We start from the raw sequence: 22,007 nt of genomic DNA, 5'->3' as shown, positions 1-22,007 counted from the left end.
GACTTTTCATCTCCCTTTTAGCAGGTGATTTCAGAGACTACTAGCAAACTGACTAGTATGTATCTTTAATCATCAAATGGATTTCTATTTGAAATTGTTGAAATGAGGGGGTACAATAACTTTTAGTAGCTTTTGATCAAGTAGAATTTCAAAGCTCTGTCCTTTTCCAGGTTGCCCAGAGAAAAATTCAGGAAATTCTGACTCAGGTAAAGCAGCACCAACAACAGAAGGCTCTGCAAAGTGGACCACCTCAGTCAAGACGGAAGTAAAGGCTCAGGAAACAGCCCACCACAGAGGCAGATGCCAAACCAAAGACAGATTGCTTAACCAACAGACGGGCGCTGACCCCCTATCCAGAATCACATGCACAAGTTTTTACCTAGCCAGTTGTTTCTGAGGACCAGGCAACTTTTGAACTCCTGTCTCTGTGAGAATGTATACTTTATGCTCTCTGAAATGTATGACACCCAGCTTTAAAACAAACAAAAAAAAAGGGTAGGGGAGGGAGGGAAAGAGAAGAGCTCTATGCACTTCCCTTTGTTGTAGTCTCACAGTATAACAGATATTCTAATTATTCTTAATATTCCCCCATAATGCCAGAAATTGGCTTAATGATGCTTTCACTAAATTCATCAAATAGATTGCTCCTAAATCCAGTTGTTACAATTGGATCAGAATAATTATCACAGGAACTTAAATGTTAAGCCATTAGCATAGAAAAACTGTTCTCAGTTTTATTTTTACCTAACACTAACATGAGTAACCTAAGGGAAGTGCTGAATGGTGTTGGCAGGGGTATTAAATGTGCATTTTTACTCAACTACCTCAGGTATTCAATAATACAATGAAAAGCAAAATTGTTCCTTTTTTTTGAAAATTTTATATACTTTATAATGATAGAAGTCCAACCGTTTTTTAAAAAATAAATTTAAAATTTAACAGCAATCAGCTAACAGGCAAATTAAGAATTTTACTTCTGGCTGGTGACAGTAAAGCTGGAAAATTAATTTCAGGGTTTTTTGAGGCTTTTGACACAGTTATTAGGTAAAAAAATCAAATGTTCAAAGATACGGAGCAGTGCCTAATATCTGGAGAGCAGCACTACCATTTATTCTTTCATTTATAGTTGAGAAAGTGTTTGATGGTACTAACAAAGTGGTGGCAGGAGGTTTTGGAATGGCTGGTTTAAATGGCTTCAGGAGACTTCAGTTTTTTGTTTAGCTACATGATTGAATGCATAATAAATGCTTTGTGCTTTTGACTATCAATACCTACAGAAAGTGCATCAATGAAGAGATGCAGGACTTTCAACTAATTGGCAAAAAGCAAGCTTTAGCTTGTCTTACAGGATGCTTAGTTTGCCAGTACACTTCAGACCAATGGGACAGTCATAGATGGTGTGACAGTGTTTAAAGGCAACAAAAGGCTACATTTCCATGCAGCCAGCACTGTCATGAGCCTCACTAGTATTTTGAAGATTTTTAAGCACTGATAAATTAAAAAAAAAAAAAATTAGACTCCACCTAAAGTAGTACATAAGTATAGCAGGATTTCTGTATACTCTGCAATCAGTTCTTTGAAGAAAAAAAAGTCAAAAGATAGAGAATAAAAGAAAAGTTTTTGGGATATAATTTGAATGACTATGAAAACATATGACCTTTGATACCAAACTCATTTGCTCACTCCTTAGCTTGACAGCAAAGCCCAGTGTGTACAATTGTGTTGGGTGTGGGTGGTCTCCAAGGCCACGCTGCTCTCTGAATTGATTTTGAGTTTTGTTTGTAAGATGATCACAGTCATATTACACTGATCTAAAGGATATATATATATATCCCTTTAAAAAAAATCACTGCCTCATTCTTAAGATGAATTTCTATACAGACTGTTTTTCTGAAGATCATATCAATTAGACATTTTGAAAATGATTAAAAATATTTTCCATTAATTTCTGAGAAAACAAGTTTCTTTTGTGGTTTTAAAACCAAAAAGTTGCCCTTTTTGTCACTGATTCACCTAGCATTCATAATTTTTTTTCATACAATGAAATTAAAAATTTGCTAAAATCATGGACTGGGCTTTCTGGTTGGATTTCAGGTGAGATGTGTTTAAGGCCAGAGCTTTTCTCAATATTTTTTTTCCCCAATATTTCATTTTTTAAAAATATACACATAGGTGCTGCATTTATATCTGCTGGTTTAAATTCTGTCATATTTCACTTCTAGCCTTTTAGTATGGCAAATCATATTTTACTTTTACTTAAGCATTTGTAATTTGGAGTATCTGGTACTAGCTAAGAAATAATTCTATAATTGAGTTTTGTACTCACCATATATGGATCATTCCTCATGTATAATGTGCCCCAAATGCAGCTTCATTTTCCAGGTATCTTGACGCAGAATAAAGTTTTTCATCATTTAGGTGCAACTTGTTGTGTAGTACATTTTATTTTTGGTTTTCAATTTTATGTGAACATTCTGAATGAGTTTTTCAAACTCTATAGACGGATTTCTGTTATACCATGTCCAGCCATGGTACTTAATGTGAACCTTGATAATACTCTTGCATATGAACTAAGAACTAGAGCTTTCAGAGTTTTTCCTAACACTTTGTTTACTTTCTTTTGTTAGTTACTGGAGTATTGTGGAAGGGTTACAGAAGTCCTCCTAGAAGAATATTATCACCTCAAAGAAAAGTATAAAATAGGACCAGTGGGCTGGTGGTACATTTTATGTTACTTTCTAAAATTTTGCCATTCCATTAAACGGGGTTAAGATTTACATTTAAGCTAAATTAATAAAAATCTGAGCAGAGAACTCAATCACAGGAGCCAGTGCTAACTAACTCCAGGAAATTCTGATATTTCTAGGATAAAGGCAGCGTGTCATAAGTTTTGGGTAGAGTGTACTGATTTTTGGTTGCAGGTATTAGCCCACTTATCTACAGTCTCTGCATGTCATTTAGCAGGAGTGCCCATGAAGTAGACAAGCCTTTCCTAAGAGCAGCCTAACCAAGGAGACAGGCTTTAGGAGCTGTATTTTCCAATAAGTGACTCAATCCAAATCTGAAATGACTAAAGCAGTGCATAAAATATTTTATTCACATTTGAACTCCACTGGAGTCACAAATGAAGTATCATCATCTTCTATTCCAAGAATGAAGTCTTCAGGTACCGTCTCAGGTGCTATCTGAGCTAACTGGTCATCATAAGAACGTAGGGTCCATAATTTCTCTAATTCATAGATTTCTCTGGTTTCTGGAAGCATCAAATGAATCACCATGCTGCCTATCAGGGACAGACAAGAGATACAATGAAGGAATAGTTCATTTGCTTTTATTTTTACCTTACAACACACACTGGCTAGTATAACTAGGAATAGAGCAGTGGTTCTCAAGTGTGGTTCCCAGATGAGCATCACTGTGGACCCCATCCTGGTAAAAATACCACAGAAGTGATGCTATGCCTTTCTCAGTGTGCCTTATAGGAGGGATATATCAATATATAACATTGCTGGTGATAGTAACTTTATCAAAGAGACTAAAGGTGGTCAGGTTTCTCTTCGGTGACAGTTCTCCATGGATAACACACTTACGCACATCTTTTGTGCAAAACACTGCATTTTGTTCTATCCATGAATGTTTTGTATTGTGAATATTCTTAACAGAAAGATACTGCCTCCCTCCAGGGCAAAGGGCAGCTTTGCTTACAGCAGCATTTCTCAATTGGGTAATATTGGTAATGTTTAGGGTCATTTTTGATTGTCACAATTGGAAAGGAGGATACTGCTAAACATCCTACCATTGCACAAGAGACACCCCACCCCACGTGCAAAATGACCTGGTACAAAACAGTTAATAGCGACAAAAGTGAGAAACCATCAGAGCAAAGGTAGCCCTGCTTCTTGCCAGTTACAAAAAAGCCCAGACACCCTCATCTGAGTTCCTGTTTTACAACTGTGTGTGCTGGTGTCATCTGGCCTGTGTTGCCCTGTGGAATCCAGAACTTAGGAAACCAGTGCAAAATGGATGCTGGCTACTGCTGTGAGTAATAAACTGTCCTTTGTCTATAACCCTCTAATAGTCTTGGCTTTTACCAGTATCCATGAAAACTGGCGGGACAACTTATTAGCTTACCAGTAGAATAAAATCTCAGATTCCTCAGTTCTTGACATACAGCTATGTTTTCCCCTTTGTAAACAGTATCTTGTTGGGAGGTGCTTTGAAACTATGTACACATTAATACCCAAAGTTGTTAGACCTTTTCAAAATTCTAGTCCTCTGCTCTTTTCTTGTGCCTGGAATAACCTCATCCTCATCTATGCACCCCAGCCCCCAAACCTTCCTCTACCACTACTAAGGAATCTCTCCCGCCTCTACTATGTTACTCTGTTGTCCACCACCTTCCTGATCTGTATGGCTAGTAGATACACACCATGTAGTATATATCTTCCTCCAGGTGCGCATTATCTAGGGTATTTTGGCTTGGATAGGTGAAAATTCTACATGTGAATAAGACCACCTGGATTTTAACTAAAAAAACTTTTGTTACCTTAAACACACTTCAAAAATCTTACCTGGGAATACATTGATCAATTTGATCTCAATCCTTTTGCAACTGAAAACTCAAGATTAGTGTAGTACCATCAGTTACCTATAAAATATGCCAGAATAACTTACCAAAATCCACGCACATCCAGTCATCAGTGTCCTTCCCTTCAATCTTAACATGAGGGTCATGTTTACATTTCAGGTGTTTGTACTGCAAAAAAGCCACATGGTTTATTAAAGGGAGAGGGGAAGGGGGAAGCCTGTTCTTGCTGAAGGTCTGTTGGTTTTTGTTTGTTTTTTTAATCTTACCCATTTCTCATTGCTATACTTTGCCCTGTGATGAATAACTTAGGGAAACTATTTCTCCCTCTAAATCTTATCCACCTTCACCTCTCCCCTGAATTCTCCTGCCCCAGCCCTTCTGAGAGGGTAACCCGATTCAATCACCAAGGTGCCTCTGAGGCTGAAAAAGCTCAGTCAGCATGTGGTACCCACCTACATCCATCACTTGTGTTCCTCCCAGCTTCCCTTCACCTTTAGGGACTGCAGATACTACCTTCTGTTTATAAAGCCAGGTTGTCTCCGTGCCACTGATTTCACCTCATCTGCCTTCATGACATGTTAATGGAACACTGTCATCCTATAAATGTGTTCAGTTCTTTTGTTAAGACAGATATACTAATATCAAACAAGATGGCCATTAAGTAAAAACTTAAAAGAGACAAAGGACATGTCATATACATCACCCCAAAATCAAAGGAAATGATAATTAGGGCAGGAAAAAGACAAAATCAATGAAACTAGGATTTGGTTCTTAGAATGACTAAGAAAAAAGACAACTAAAATCTGAAATGAAAGAGGTGATACTACTGATTTTAGAGAAACAGGATTGTAAGAGTACTATGAGCAACTGTACACCAAACAACTGGGTAACCTAGATGAAATAGCAAAATTTCTAGAAACACAACCTACCAACTGAATCATGAAGAAATACAAAGTTTCAATAGACCGTAACTAGTATGGGGATTGGATCAGTAATCAAAAATCTGTCAACAAAAGTCCTAGACCAGACAGCTTCCCTGGCAAGTTTTACCAAATATTTAAACCAGAATACAATACTCAAATTCTCCCCAAAAAATGGAAGAGCAGGGAACACTCCCTAACTCATTCCATAAGACCAATACCCCTGATGAACATTTGATGCAAAAATTCTCAACAAAATACTACCAACCCAAATTCAGCAGCATATTAAAAGGATTATAGACCATGACCAAGTGGGATTTATCCCTGGAATGCAAGGTGGTTCAACATATAAAAACGGATCAATGCAATAACACCACATTAATAGAATGAAGAAAAAATCTATATGATAATCTGAACTGATGCAGAAAAAGCATTTAACAAAATTCAATACCCTATGACAATAAAGCACTCAACAAAGTAGGCATAAAAGGAAATTACTTCAACATAATAAAGGCCATGTAACAAAAGCACACAGCTAATATATTCAATGATGAGACTGAAAGCTTTCCTGTAAGACCAGGAATAAGACTAAGTATGCCTGCTTTTCCTACTTCTATTCAACACAGTATTGGAAGTTCTAGTCGGAGCAATTCGTCAAGAAAAAAAAAGGGTATCCAAATTGGAAAGGAAGAAGTAAAATTATCTCTGAAGACAATACAACTTGACATGTAGAAAAGCCCAAAGATTCCACAAAAAAAGCCCAGTTAGGACTACTAAACAAATTCAGGCAGGGCGCGGTGGCTCACGCCTGTAATCCCAGCACTTTGGGAGGCCGAGACGGGCGGATCACGAGGTCGGGAGATCGAGACCATCCTGGCTTACATGGTGAAACCCCGTCTCTAAAAAAAAATACAAAAAAACTAGCAGGGCGGGATGGCGGGCGCCTGTAGTCCCAGCTACTCGGGAGGCTGAGGCAGGAGAATGGCGTAAACCCGGGAGGCGGAGCTTGCAGTGAGCTGAGATCCGGCCACTGCACTCCAGCCTGGGCGACAGAGCGAGACTCCGTCTCAAAAAAAAAACAAATTCAGCACACAAAAATCCATCATATTTCTACACAGTAACAATGAGCAACCTGAAAATAAAGTTTTTAAAATTCCATTTACAGTAACAGAATAATCCTTTTTTTAAATTGAGACGTTCTTCTTTTGAGTTTTGCTCTTGTTGCCCAGGCTGCAGTACAATGGCGCAATCTCAGCTCACAGTAACCTCCGCCTCCCGAGTTCAAGCGATTCTCCTGCCTCGGCCTCCCAAGTAGCCGGGATTACAGGCATGTACCACCACGCCCGACTAATTTTGTGTTTTTAGTAGAGATGAGGGTTCTCCATGTTGGTCAGGCTGGTCTCGAACTCCTGACCTCAGGTGATCCGCCTGCTTCGGCCTCCCCAAGTGCTGTGATTACAGACATGAGCCACCATACCCAGCCTAGCAGAATAATCTTAACCACAGGAGCAAAAGACTTGTACATTGAAGACTACAAAACACTGCTGAAAGAACTTAAAGATGCCAGTAAACGGAAAGATACTTCATATTCATGGATGGGAAGACAATACTGTAAAGATGCCAATACTACCCAATGCAGTCCACAGATTCAATGCAATCTATATCAAGATCACAATATTTTTTGAAGAAACAAAAATCCAACCTAAAATTTATATGGGTCCAGGCATGGTGGCTAACACCTGTAATCCCAGCACTTCGGGAGGCCAAGGCAGGTGGATTATCTAAGGTAAAGAGTTCAAGACCAGCCTGGCCAAAATGCTGAACCCTCATCTCTAATCAAAATACAAAAAACTAGCTGGGCATGGTGGCGGGCACCTGTAACCTCAGCTACTTGGGAGGCTGAGGCAGGAGAATTGCTTGAATCTGTGAGCCGAGATTGTGCCACTGTACCACAGCCCGGGTAACATAAGCGAAACTTCATCTCAAAACAAAATTATATGGACTCTCAAGGAACCCCAAATAGCCAAAACAATCTTGTAAAAGAAAGAAAGTTGGAGTCTCGTATTTCTTGATTTCAAAACTTAGAACAAAGCTATAGTAAACAAAACAGTCTGAAACTAGCAAAAAGACAGACGTGCAGACTGATGAAACAGAATACACAGAACAGAAATAAACCCTTGTGCATATGGTCAAATGATTTTCAACAAAGGAGCCAAGACCATTCAATGCACAAAGGACAGTCCTTCCAACAAAGGGTGCTGAGGAAACGTGTCCACATGGAAAACCTTACCGTCCACAAAAACTAACTCAAAATGGGTTAAATATCTAACCAGGAGTCCTAAAACTATAAAACTCTTAGAAGAAAATGGGGAAAACATGATACTGGTTTGGCAATTATTTACTGAATATAATACCAAAGACACAGGCAACAGAAGAAAAAAGAAATTGGACTTCACCAAAATTAAATACTTTTGTGCATCAAAGGACACTCTAAAAAGAGTAAAACGGCAACCCACAGAATGGCAGAAAACATCTGCAAGTCACATATTTGATAAAGGATTAATACCCAGAACATATAGAGAGCTCCTACAACTCAGCAACAAAACAACAACCAACCTGATTTTAAAATGGGCAGAGAGTCTGCGCAATATAGTGAGACCCTGTCTCTAAAAAAAAAAATTAGCTGGGCATTGTGGAGTAACTCCTACCATTCTACTTTCTGTCTCTATGAATCTGACGACTACTACTCCTCTAGTCCTAGCAACCTGGGAGGCTGAGGTGAGAGGATCACTTGAGCCCGTAAGTTCCAGGCTGCAGTGAGCTATGACCACACCACTGCCCTGAAGCCTGGGCAACAAAGTGAGACACTGTCTCTTTAAAACAAACAAACAAAGCAAAGGACTTTTCTTCAAAGAACATATACAAATGGGCAATAAGCAAAAGAAAATATGCTCAACATCACTAATCCTTAGGGAAATACAAATAAAAACCACAATGAGATATCACTTCATGCCCATTAGGATGGCTATTACCAAAACCAGAAAATAAGTGTTGGTGAGGATGTGAAGACTGGAAACTGCAGGGCTAGAGGAAATGTAAAGTGGTGTAGCCACTATGAAAGAATACAGCAGCTCCTCAAAAAATTAAAAACATTCAGCTTTGTGCTAGGCTGGTGAATAGAAAAAACAAAAATTAAAAACAGAATCACTGTATGAAACAGCAATCCCATTTCTTTGCACATACCCCAAAGCATTAAAAGCAAGGACATAAACAATTTTTTTTTTTTTTTTTGAGATTGAGTTTTGCTCTTGTCACCCAGGCTGGAGAGCAGCAGCACGATCTTGGCTCACTGCAACCTCCACCTCCCAGGTTCAAGCGATTCTCCTGCCTCAGTCTCCCAAGTAGCTGGGATTACCGGCACCCTCCACCACACGCAGCTAATTATTATATTTTTAATAGAGACAGGGTTTCACCATTTCGCCAGGCTGGTCTTGAACTCCTAACCTCAGGTGATCTACCTGCCTTGGCCTCCCAAAGTGCTGGGATCCTTAGCATCCCGAGTAGCTGGGACTACAGGCACACACCACCAAGCCTGGCCAATCTTTTTATTTTATTTTTTGTCTTTTTTGTAGAGATGGGGTTTCACCATGTTGCCCAGGCTAGTTTCAAACTTCTGAGCTCAAGCAATCTACCCACCTTAGCCTCTCAAAATGCTGGGATTACAGGCATGAGCCACTGCGCCCAGCCTCATGAACAGTATTTCTATACCCATATTTGTACCAGCATTATTCACAATAGCCAAAAGGTGGGGGCAATCTAAGTGTCCATCAATGGATAAAAGGATAAACGAAATGTGGTATATACATAAGACAGAGTATTATTCAGCCTTAAGAAAGAAGGAAATTCTGGCACATGTTGCTACATGGATGAACCTTGAAGACATTATGCTAAGTCAGATAAGTTGGTCACAAATGTGTGATTCTACTCTTATGAGATACTAAAAAGCAGTCAAATTCATAGAGACAGGCAGTAGAATGGTAGCTGCCTAGGGAAGGGGAAATGGGGAGTTATTGTTTAATGAGTTCAGTGTTTCGGTTTTGCAAGATGAAAAAAGTTCTGGAGATGGATGGTGGTAATGATTGCACATCAATGTGAAGGTACTTAAAGCTACTGAACAACACATTTTAAAATTACTAAATGGGCGGGGCACAGTGGCTCCCGCCTGTAATCCCAGCACTTTGGGAGGCCGAGGTGGGCGGATCATGAGGTCAGGAGCTGGAGACCAGCCTGACCAACATGGTGAAACCCCATCTCTACTAAAAATAGAAAAATCAGCCGAGCGTGGTGGCGGGTGCCTATAATCCTATCTACTCAGGAGGGTTAGGCTGGAGAATCACTGGAATCCGGAAGGTGGAGGTTGCAGTGAGCCGAGATCGAGCAACTGCACTCCAGCCTGGGTGACAAAGCGAGACTCCACTCCAGCCTGGGCGACAGAGTGAGACTCTGTTTCAAAAATAAAAATAAAAAAGATTCAACGGTAGGTTTTACGTTATATATATTTTACCACAAACAACAAAACTTTCTTGCCTTTGCATTTCTCTCCTCATCTAAAATCTTTGTAAAGGTTATTTCTATCTATCTCTTTCACACAAGCTTCTCTGTATAACCTCCCATTCTTTTTACATCCCCAAGTCCAATGGTCACTAAGTCTTCTTACTCTATCCCACCATTACATCTGATAGAGACCCTGGTATGCTGTCTTTATATCTCTTCTTTATACTTTCCTAGTTCTCTTCCTATCTCTCCAATTACCACGTTTTTAGCATCTTCTTCTGCTCTGTCATGTTGCACCAGGGTTTTGTGTACAGTCCCCACCTTTTCATTTTACAACCGTTCTCTATACAATCTCGGCTACTCTTTTGGTCTTAACTGCCTCCTCTATGACCAATTCTCAACAGACTAAGAAAGGTATGATGGCCCTGTGGAATGGTACCAGAGTCAGCTGGAGGCTTCCAAGTAGTTTCTTCCTCATTCTGATTCATATTCAGTGCAACTGGAAAACAATCCCCCTTTCTTTCCTCAACTAGACCTGTAAGGGCAAGGACTACAGATCTTTTTTGTTCTTACCTTCCCAATACCCCGTACAGTGCTTGGGAACACTGGGCATGCCGAAATATTTGAATTAAACTCCAGGCCAGCACTGTCCAATAGAACATTTTACAATTATGAAAATGCTTTATGGCCGTCCCATATGGTAGCCACTAGCCACACGTGGCTATTGAGCATCTGAAATATAGTCAATATAACTGCAGAACTGAATTTATATTTTATTTATTTTTTTTGAGACAGAGTCTCGCTCTGTCACCAGGCTGGAGAGAAGTGGTGCGATCTCGGCTCACTGCAACCTCCGCCTCCCAGGTTCATGATTCTCCTGCCCCAGCCTCCGGAGTAGCTGGGATTACAGGCACACGCCACCACACCCAGCTAATTTTTGTATTTTTAGTAGAGACAGCGTTTCACCATGTTGGCCAAGATGGTCTTGATCTCTTGACCTGGTGATCCACCCGCCTCAGCCTCCCAAAGTGCTGGGATTACCGGCGTGAGCCACCACACCTGGCTGAATTTATATTCTAATTTATAATTAAATAGGCACATGTGGCTAGTGGCTACCGCAATGGATACTGCCTCTAGAGCTCCCTCTGGTTATAGTGTCTTCTAGCTTGCCTCGGGTAATAAAATATTATCTTCCGGCTGGGCGCAGTGGCTCATGCCAGTAATCCTAGCACTTCAGGAGGCCAAGGCAGGCGGATCCCCTGAGGTCGGGAGTTCGAGACCAGCTGGGCCAACATGGAGAAACCTGTCTCTACTAAAAATACAAAATTAGCCGGGTGTGGTGGCACATGCCTGTAATCCCAGCTACTCGGGAGGCTGAGGCAGGAGAATCGCTTGAACCCCGGAGGCAGAGGTTGCCATGAACCGAGATCGCGCCATTGCACTCCAGCCTGGGCAACAAGAGCAAAACTCCGTCTCAACTAAAAAAAAAAAAAAAAATCTTCCTTGTGGTCACAAGAGAAAAGAATTAGAAATATCCTAACTCAACAGGGCTGGATATTTGTTCCCATACCTTTCACTATCAAAGAACATAAAATGAATTCATGCAAATTCTGAAAATGTGGGCTTCTTCTGTAACTTTGTATGATGAAGTGTTGCTCCTTGGCCTGATGCACTGTCACTATCCCACTCAGTTAATGGTCCAAAAGAGAAAAGAAAGCATCCTACCATTTTCACAATGTAGAAGGCCATGGCATGTAAGTGTCGGGTAGAAGTTCCACTACCAATCACAAAGTAATCTGTGTATCTCATTTCTGGAGGAACGTGGATCACACAAATGTCTCTTGCATTTTCTTGCCTCAGAAGTGAAACCATCATATCGATGTCAAACTTGGGACCAGTATGATCTGAAATGCACAAACAGTTATTTGTATCAAGACGGCCAAGCAGATACACCTGTATGCACCCAGAGATGCCGGCAGCTGACTGTTCCTCCATGAGGGTGTTTAGATCCAAAGTGTTTTTACAGACAGCAGGGAAAAGGCCTCCTGGAAGCTTAACCTAGACAGCAGTATCATAGCACTGCTCAACTTTTATGGTCAGTGCTCAGATTACGCAGAGCCACTATACATCCTTCACCATTAACCATATGCAAGTAGAACCAGACATCAGTGACAAATGACTTTCTATTCACTAATACTTAAAAGGAGCAATACACCACAAACACAGAAATGCCGTACAAAGAAAAACAGTGCCACAATCGGATAGGAGGTGATATCCTGGAGCATATTACATTGAATCTCGGTCATAACGTGTCACAGAATTATGAGCTGGAAGGGCTCTTAGAAATACCTGGTCCACAACCTTCAACTGAGAGATGAAGAAACCGAGGCCTAGCAGAATTACTGTGGCCTAAGATCAGTCACTGAAAGAGCTACATTTTTATGTAATTATTATTTTGAACCTTTAAGTTTTCATATAAAGCCACTGGGTTATTAACAACTGTTACCTGTGAAAATCTAATTTTTTTCCCCGTAAAGATTTAGATACTCTGATCTTCAGCTTGGAGTATTACAGGCTGCAAATTTAAAGCTCGCCCAAGTTCTAAAGCCGACTCCAAAGGACCTAGTAGCTAAGTCCACTAAGGCCTCTCCCTCTCATACTCTGCATTCTTAGATGTAATCTGTTTATCATTCCTAAGTTTCTAAAAACGTCAGCAATAACTAGAGGATATTAACTTGGACCCATCTAATACTGGTGCTTCCTACGCACCCCTTCGCACCCAGACCCTAGCTCCTCAGAATCCTCAAGCCCCAACAGTCCCCACAAACCCATTTTCCAGGATCCTAGGAAGAGAGTGAAAGGAGGTGAGGACGGTAAGACTGTGATGCCAAGGGTGGGAGGTGGCCATCCGGGAGGCTGGGATTTTGCAGTTCATCTCTTGCCCTCAGTTTCTTCACTGTGAAAAGGGAAAGTTGGCGCCAACAACCTTTGAAGTCCCTGCCAGCTCTGGATGTGCAGGAGTTTTGTGACTCCAAGAGAAATGCACAAAGAGGGGAACCCAGAGCCACCTTGGCTGGGACCTGACTCCAGACTGCCCCGAGAAGATCGCCTTCGTTCTCCTCCACGCCCGTACCTGCCGCGTCCGATTCTGGGCGTCCCTCGTCGACCGTCCTCTCCGCCCGCTCCTCCAGGCCAGGCTCGCTGTGCAGGCCGCGGACAAAGTTTGGGGTCTGGCAAGCCCGGCAGAACGCTGCTCCTACGGGAAGCCGCTGCACGGCCAGCAGCCGAAGCCCGGGCTCAGCTCCAACCGCGCACCCCGCCACCGAAGAAACCGCCCTGCGCCACATTAGTGGCGCGAGCAGCCGCGCCACACAGCCGCTCGACCCCATAGCAGCAGCCTCGCGTCGGCTGCGCTGGTGGGTGGCACTTCAGGGAGCCCGGCCTGGAAATTCTACGTCAGATGCGTGGGCGGAGTCAAGGCCTGAAGGACGGGCCATGGGCGGAGTCTGGAGCCGGCGAAGACGGCAGTGACCCGGAAGAGCTACTTGGGGATTAGGGCGTGCAGAAATAAAGAACTGGTGTTGCTTGCCCAGCTTGCTTTACCTTGTGTCGTAGTGGCGCACTACGTTGTCACTTTTTTGGACTCTGTCCACTAAGCCTCATAAAGGCAATAATTTTTGTTTCATTTTTAACTGTTCTCTCCACAGCACCTAAAACAGTTCCTAGTACTAAATGTCCAAAAGTTGCTGTTAATCTGATTAGGCTGGGATTAGGACATATAATCTACCCTCTCTCATTACTAAAAAATATTCAAGATTCGCTTGCAAATTTGAAATCCCACGAGGAAAATCTGTTACCCTGGGCTAGAGTAGGGTGGGAGGCAGAGGCGTAAAGGACCATTTGGAAACCGTTCTTAGGCCAGCCCATCTACACCCCCGTATGGAGGAGTTCACGCCCAGGGGCGGCACTGTGGGGACCAGCTTTGTGAGAATGAGGAATTCTGAGGTACCGTTGCGGTATTAAGTCATTGGACTTGAGAACCCTCGCGCCTGTGCGCGGGGTGGGGCGTGGGTGGCGGGAGGGGGGTTGGGGGCATGGGGCTCAGCAGGGAAGCAACTTGCCCAGGTCATACACTTACTGACCGTGTCAGAATCAGAAGCCAGTTTCTGGCTTCTGAACTCCAGGCCTGCTAACTGCTGAAAGGCAGGCTTCATAGAGAGCAAATATTTCAAATGCCTGAAACAGTGCCAGACACATAGCAGGCACTCCTAAAATGTTTGCTATATTATTTTAAATAATTCCAAGCACTAATTTTGGGAAGTTTTTTTAAAAATACAGAAATTAAGCATTTGTATATATCACACCAGATATGTACAATCACTTCAAGGTATTTCTGAAAAGAAGAAAGACATTACAGATTAAGTTTCCTCAGTCCAATTTTAGCTCCATCCTCAATTCCATTTTTCCATAGGCATGAACTTGGCGTTTCTCCCAGCTTTTGGCATCCATTCTGTGTTCCCACCCTTCTCTGAACATCCCAGACCTGCTTTACCACCTGTATTTGCCAGCTCATTTAATGGGTCATCATCCCTTCAAATCTCCCAAATCCTGGATTTCATTCAGTCCAGGATCTTCATACAACAAACGATTCTGTTGTCAAAATCCTGCTTATGTTACCTCCAAAATGTTTTTGTGAGTCCAGCTTCTTGTCTTCATTTCCACTGTTTCTTCCTTAGTCCAAACCCTCATTAGTTCTTGCCTGATTACAGAGACCGCCTCCTACCTGGCTTTCCTGTCTCCAGTCTGTTTCTACTCTTTTCAGCCTCCATGCTGCCTTTCTATCCACTACAATCATTTTCACTTCTCTGCTTTTTGCTATTTTTCAAACTCACCATACTTTTTTTTTTTTTTTTTTTTTTTAAGAGATGGGGTCTTACTCTTGTTACCCAGACTGGAGTGCAGTCGCACAATCATAGCTAACTACATCCTCAAACTCCTGGGCTCAAGCAGTAACTCCTGGCTTAGCCTCCCAATTAGCTAGGACTACAGGCATGTGGAACCATGGCCAGCTAATTTTTAATTTTTTTAAAGACAGGATCTCACTATGTTGCCCAGGCTGGTTTCAAACTCCTGGCCTTAAGCAATCTACCCCCCTGGAGCCGTGAGTACAGGCACAAGCCACCATGCCTGGCAACCTCACCATATCTTTCAGTGCCACGCTTTGCATATACTTTTTTTTTTTTTGAGATGGTGTCTCACTCTGTCACCCAGACCAGAGTGCTGTGGCACCATCTTGGCTCACCGGAAACTTTGCCTCCAGAGTTCAAGCGATTCTCCTGCCTCGGCCTCCCGAGTAGGTGGGATTACAGGCATGTGCCACCACACCCAGCTAATTTTTGTATTTTTAGTAGAGACGGGGTTTCACCACATTGGCCAGGCTGGTCTCAAAGTCCTGACCTCAAGTGATCCACCCACCTCAGCCTCCGAAAGTGTTGGGACAAGGTGTGAGACACTGTGCTTGGCCAGGACTCTTTTTAGAGCACCCTTTTCCCATTTTTTCATATGACAAACTCAGACTCACTCTGTAAGACATACCTTAAGCATTAATATATCTCCCCCCTACTCTCTCAGATGGTCCCTCAGAAACCCCTCATCCCTTTGTTCATAAATGTCTTTAATATTTACTATGTTTGATTGCATGATACCCCACTAGAAAACACTTAGATTTAATTCCACCTCTTCTGTTCATTAGCAGTGTACCATTGAAATTCTTAATCTGAGCCTTAGTTTCCTCATCTGTAAAATGAGGGAATGATACTTTCTTCACAGAGTCTCAAAAACTTGAATAAAATATGTAGCACAAATTATATACCATAGTGCTTGGCATGTAGTAATCATATGGAAATTAGTATCTGTCTACAAACTGACCTCATGGAGAGGAAATGGCTTGAACCCAGTCATTATGATAAAGCCCATCAGAAAAAGACAACCAGGAACACACGTGTGGTCAAAGTTTTTTTTTTTCCTGAGTTGCTCTGTCACCCAGGCTGGAGCACAGTGGCGCAATCTCAGCTCACTGCAACCTCCACTTCCCGAGTTCAAGCAATTCTTCTGCCTCAGCCTCCTGAGTAGCTAGGATTACAGGTGTGCACCACCATGCCTGGCTAATTTTTTTTTGTATTTTTAATAGGGACAGGGTTTCACCATGTTGGCCAGGCTGGTCTCAAACTCCTGACCTCGTGATCCTCCCACCTTTGCCTCCCAAAGTGCTGGGATTACAGGTGTGAGTCACCACACCTGGCCCAAAGTTAGTTTTATTAACTTGCTGTAGCAAGGGAGACTGCATGCTATGGAGGACAGAGGAGAAGCTCAGGAAGAGGGACTAGAAGAGGCTTTGTTTAGGGCTTGTGCTTATGCTCAGTGAGTCTGAGACCAGAGGAAGTGGGGTCAGCTGTGGATTGGGTAGTCCTGAAGCACGGGAAGTTTAGGAATTTTGTTTCTCAGTAATCTTTGTTCAGGAGACAGGAGAATGTTCACAGGGGCTGGAGATGTCAGTGGTCAGTCACTCACAAGAGTCGTGTGGTTTGGGGAGAATCATGTCCTATTAAAAACATTATTTTAGGCTTCACTAGGAACGTCACATTCTGATTAGCAGCAGGGCTGAGAAACAGACTCAGGGTCCTTGTTCCTTATACGTATAAAAGTTAAGATAAATATGGAGTGCTGGCCCCCGGGGAGGATTGATGCTGAAGCTGTGTCTTTGTGTGGAATGATGTGAAATGACCCCCATGCCCAGTCTTCAGGCAAGACCGGGACGTTCCATTCCCATTGAAATGATTCCAAACAACAGTTTCTCATCATCTGTGATTTCAGAGACAAGGTTTGCCAGCACTATATATGTCCTTAATGTTAATGACCAAAATCCATTTTTACAGGTCATATTTCCTACCTGAGGAAAATTAGAGAGGTTCTCAGAAATGCAAAATGCCCCTTTCCCCCAAAACTGCCATCTATTCATGGGCTCGGACATAGTTTTCAGACCTTGGTTGCTTAGTCAAGGCAGAATCACAAGCGGGGGTGGTTTGATAATCATTACCTTTGGGGTATGGAGCCAGAGGATTTAAGCCAAAAGCAACTTCCTGAGAGAGTCAGGAATTATAAATTAACTACAATCCATGAGTACAAGGACTTCCTGATTACAGACCCTAATTACATCCCTGGTGTGTTAATTTGGGAGCCTCCTATTTACTGTGTTAGCAGCAGAGTCAAAAGGTTCCCAAATTTGTGTCCTGGGGCTTCATGGGAAGGTGAGAAGCTGCAGTCACAAACACCTTCTCTGTAGCTAGCCCCAGGGGCTGGGGAGAAGGTGGGGGCCTACTTTGGGAGATGATACCACACAGACCTCAGGACCTTGCTTCAGAGAGAACAGAGAGGTAGGAAGTACAGAGCAGGCTGGGCCATACAAAGTCCCAAGGGCTAAAGAGAGATTGCACAAGCTTCCTGATGTGCCCATACTGGACCATCGTGTCCTTAACATCACACGTTACAGGACTGGCACATAATGTATAAATGACTAAATTTATATAGTTTTGATACTGGGAAGCTTATCACTCCGGCCTCTGCTTACTCCATGCATGAATTTATTATGCATCTGTGGACCATTAACCCCCTTTTGACAGCAGAGGACCCTCAAATCCACATGTGCATCAAACATTGTCAAATAAGCATGTCCCTCACAGCAAATAGGTGTAGATTGCAATTCAATAAAAATTTAAAAGTGTGGCTTAGTTTCAAGTAGCTCTTTGTCATGCATGTACTGAATGACTTTTTTGAGACAGGGTCTCTGTCACCCAGGCTGGAGGGCAGTGGCATGATCGTAGCTCACTAGAACTTCGAACTCCTGGGCTCAAGCGATTCTCCTGCCTCAGCCTCCTGAGCAGCTGGGACTACAGGCATATGCCACCATGCTTGGCTAATTTTTAACTCTTTTTGTAGAGACAGAGCCTTGCTATGTTGCCCAGGCTGGTCCTCAAGGAATCCTCCTACCTCGGCCTCCCAAAGTATTGGGATTACAGGCACCATGCCCAGCTCAATAATAGACATTTAAAGAGTCATACATTTTATGACAAAAGTTCATTATAACTAAAATGTTGGAATCACTGCTCACCCTACAGCCTCAGCTTACCCTTCCCATCATCACAGGACAGCCCATTCCACCACCGGGCAGCTGTAGCTGCTGGTGAATATTCCCACCTCATGTAAACTTAATCCTTTTTCCTGGATTTCCACTGCCTTTGTACTGGTTCTGCCCTACAGAGACCTTGCAGAAGGAAGGGCCAGGATTAAAATGACCTCTCTTATAATCTATTGTAAATACTATGGATTTGTATCTTTATATTTTAAAATTATTTTGTCCCCACTTTGTAAATCTCATTGGGAGGAGGACAAAATCCTTTTAAAGAGAAGACAGATAGGGACTTTGTATTTTATAAACCTAGGAGTAAGGTACTAACTCTTTGTACCCCAAATTCCCCTGGGGCTGTGGGGTTCGTGTTGTCTGCTCAGATGTTCTGTGTGGGTTTGCCAGGCATGTCTTCCGGGCTTGTAAGGGCAGGGAGAGCAGCCTGCAGTAGACACCGAGGCCTGCGATGAGATGAGCTGTTGGCTTCTCAGGGCACCAAGCCTGTGGTTTGTGAGCATCCCAGAGCACTGCTTGCAGCCTCCCATAGGAGGTTCCCATGTGAGGAGGCCCCTCCTCCACCATTTCTCCACTCTATTTGTGGAACCAAAGTGCAGGCTGTGACTCCCATCCCTTGCAGCATCGTTTCCTCAGCTTTCACAGCCGTTGTTTGTTCTGAAGCTGTGCCTCTAAACACTCACATTGGCCGCTTGGATTACTGGGCCCTGTCACAGAGCCAGACTTGTTTTTCCCACAGCCTTAGGAATTGGTAGGGACCCACAGACCCACCAGCCCCACTTGCACTCCCCTCTCGTCACCCCAATGTTGGTAGGTGGGCTTTGCAGGTCGTGGGTCACTCTGCGTAGACTTGTGATCCACTCTCCCAAGGTGCCTCACCAAGGTTCAAGCGAACAAACATTCTGTGCCAGGCACTGGGCTAAGGCCAGCGAGAGGAAAGGTGAATAAAACATTGTCTCAGCCGGGCGCGGTGGATCACACCTATAATCCCAGCACCTTGGGAGGCTGAGGTGGGTGGATCACTTGAGGTCAGGAGTTCGAGACCAGCCTGGCCGACACTAAAAATACAAAAAATTAGCCAGGTATGGTGGTGGGTGCCTGTAATCCCAGCTACTCAAGAGGTTGAGGCAGGAGAAACACTTGAACCCGGGAGGCGGAGGTTGCAGTGAGCTGAGATCGCATCATAGAATTCCGGCCTGGGCAACAAGGGCAAAACTCCATCTCTAAATAAATAAATAAACAAAACATAGTAACTGTACCCAGGGAGCTCCCATAGAGTAGGAGAGATAATGGTTAAATGTCATCAATACCGTGTAATTGTGTTTGAAAGAGGAGAGCCCATGTGCTGTGGTACACAGCAGCAATCCTCCCCCACAGCTGGAAAAGTCTCTGCAGAGAGGTGCTATTTGAACAGACCTGGGTCTTGAGGCAGCGTTAAGGAGAGTGGATTACAGGGCCCCAAATTAGCCAACTTCAGGCGGCCCCTTTTACAATGGACTTGGGGGGAATGGAAACCCCTAAAGAGATGCAACTTGGAGGTGCTGTGGGATGATGTTCCAGGCCAGGGGAATCCCACAGTGATGGCGTGAACCCCCGGAGAAGTCCATGGGTTTCTATTGCCATATCTACCACAGCCTGTGAAGTGTTTTGTCCCCAGAGCTGAACTGTGATAGTAAACACTGATTCACAGGTACGGCACAGCCCCACTCCCCACTGTGTCATAAGACAAGACCTTGGGTGGTTTTCTTTCTGCCAAAACTTGATTTCTAAAGGGCCTCCAATTTCTTTTGATCAGCTCTGCTGACAATCCAGTAAAACTTCTGCTTTTCATTTTCTTATCCCAGTTTTATAAGGTTCCTCCATTTTGGGATTATTGTGAGATTTGAGTCATTGTGAGTAACAGGTGAGGAGAACCTCTGGCTGCTGAACTCTGGAGGGCTGGGCGAAAGAAACAAAGCCTGCCTCCTCTGCCAGTGCGTCTTGGGGAGCTTGTGGTTTGGGGGCAAGTCCCTTGAAGGAACATTTCCACCACAGTAGGGATCCCCAAGATCTGGGAAGGCAGGTGAGAGTGATTAATTCCACCTAGGGAGGTGAGGGGACACCTCACACAGCAGGTCAAGCTGGAACTTTGACCTTGGCTTTTACTACTCCAAACTTTTTGGTCACACCTCAGGAAAGCATCTGACAATAGACATTCATTCCCAATCAGTTACAGCCAATCAATTCTCCTGTCTGCCTGGTGGTTTCACAAACCCAAACTGCAAAGAAATTCTGAGAAGTGTAGCTAATGAGTTTAGGAACACTACAGGCTGATGCATATTCAGCTTTATTAAAATATCAAGAGGCTGCCTTAGCTCCCTGGGAAAAGTTCCGAGCCTGAGTCCTAGGGAGGTGTGTGTGGCTTCCAAGGACGCACCTTCCCTTCCCTTTCTTTCCCTTTCCCTTCCCCTTCCTGTCCCTTTCCCTTCCCCTCCCTCTGCCTCCCAGGTTCAAGTGATTCTCCTGGCTTAGCCTCCCGAGTAGTTGGGATTGCAGGCACCTGCCACCGTGCCTGGCTAATTTTTGTATTTTTAGTAGAAACGGGGTTTCACCATCTTGGCCAGGCTGGTCTCGAAATCCTGACCGCATGATCCACCCACCTCGGCCTCCCAAAGTGCTGGGATTACAGGTGTGAGCCACTGCGCCCGGCCAGGGCACTCCATTTCTGTCTGGCCCTCTGTTATTGTTTGGCGCTTACAGCCGCTAGTCAGGAACAAGGTGACAATATCAGAAGTATAGCTCCCTTATCTTATACCGTGGAAAAAAAAAAATCTTAAAATAGGTCAAAGACTTAAAAAGTAAGACCTGAAACTGTAAAACTGCTAGAAGAAAAACTAGTGGAAAAACTCTGTCCCATCTTTTGGCTTCTCTGGGCCACATTGGAAGAAGAATTGTCTTGAGCCACACATACAATACACTAACACCAATGATAGCTGATGAGCTAAAAAAGAAAAAAGAAAAAAAAAAGAAACCTCAGTTTGTTTTTTGTTTGTTTGTTTGTTTGTTTTGAGACAGAGTCTTGCTCTGTTGCCCAGGCTGGAGTGCAGTGGCGTGATCTCGCCCCTACCAATTATTTGGGACTACAGGTGTACACCACCACACCTGGCTAATTTTTGTATTTTTAGTAGAGACAGGGTTTCACCATGTTGGCCAGGCTGGTCTCAAACTCCTGACCTCCGGTGATCTGCCTACCTCGGCCTGCCAAAGTACATGAGCCACCATGCCTGGCCTAAAAAATCTCGTAATGTTTTAAGAATGTTTACATACTTGTGTTGAGCCTCATTCAAAGCCGTCCTGGGCCGCATGTGACCTGTGGGCCACAAGTTGGATAAGCTTGCTCTACAATCTAGTCAAGGATTTTTCTTCTTCTTCTTTTTTGACTATGACCTTGAATGCTCAAACAACAAAAGCAAAATAGGCAAATGGGGTTGCATAAAACTAAAATCTTTTGTACAGCAAAATAAACAATTAATGAAGTGAAAAGATACTCCACAGAGTAGGAAAAATATTTGCAAACCACACATCTGGTAAACATTTTGTATATTAACCCCTAAAGGAACTCAAGCAACTCAATAGCAAGAAAACCTGATTTTTACAATGGGCGAAGGACCTGAACAGATATTTCACAAAAGGACATACAAATGGCCAACAGGTTCATGCAAAACTGCTCAGCATCACTAATTATTAGGGAAATGCAAATTAAAAGTAC

The 22,007-nt window shown here is 43.2% G+C and overlaps 2 protein-coding genes across 2 annotated transcripts in view; one reads left to right on the top strand and one right to left on the bottom strand.

The window, feature by feature from the left end:
• IGF2BP3 (insulin like growth factor 2 mRNA binding protein 3) overlaps positions 1-2,424 on the top strand; it is a 122,110-nt gene extending 119,686 nt beyond the window's left edge. The window contains exon 14 of the mRNA XM_017872293.1: positions 171-2,424. Coding sequence (XP_017727782.1) covers positions 171-269 — 99 coding nt within the window. The 3' untranslated portion in view covers positions 270-2,424. The remainder of the gene's footprint in view (positions 1-170) is intronic.
• On the bottom strand, positions 1,610-13,605 carry MALSU1 (mitochondrial assembly of ribosomal large subunit 1). The gene is made up of 4 exons (XM_017872294.1): positions 13,196-13,605; positions 11,788-11,966; positions 4,675-4,756; positions 1,610-3,283 (listed from the first exon to the last, which is right to left on the bottom strand). The coding sequence occupies exons 1-4, from the start codon at positions 13,449-13,451 to the stop codon at positions 3,093-3,095; spliced, it is 708 nt and encodes a 235-aa protein (XP_017727783.1). The 5' UTR covers positions 13,452-13,605; the 3' UTR covers positions 1,610-3,092.
• Between the last annotated feature and the right edge of the window lie 8,402 nt (positions 13,606-22,007).

The sequence above is a fragment of the Rhinopithecus bieti genome, unplaced genomic scaffold (assembly GCF_001698545.2).
Source record: "Rhinopithecus bieti isolate Rb0 unplaced genomic scaffold, ASM169854v2 scaffold_6710, whole genome shotgun sequence".
NCBI classification, from domain to species: Eukaryota; Metazoa; Chordata; class Mammalia; order Primates; family Cercopithecidae; genus Rhinopithecus; species Rhinopithecus bieti.
Note: the sequence above shows the minus strand (reverse complement) of the source record. Positions and strands in the feature narration are given on the sequence as shown.

Excerpts from the sequence above, each read along its gene's own strand:
- MALSU1 (XM_017872294.1), bottom strand. The coding sequence starts at position 13,451 with ATGGGGTCGAGCGGCTGTGTGGCGCGGCTGCTCGCGCCACTAATGTGG. Across the intron at positions 11,967-13,195 it reads CCCAGAATCGGACGCGGCAG|ATCATACTGGTCCCAAGTTT; the intron begins GTACGGGCGTGG and ends TGTGCATTTCAG. Across the intron at positions 4,757-11,787 it reads CCTTCTACATTGTGAAAATG|TACAAACACCTGAAATGTAA; the intron begins GTAGGATGCTTT and ends GCTTTTTTGCAG.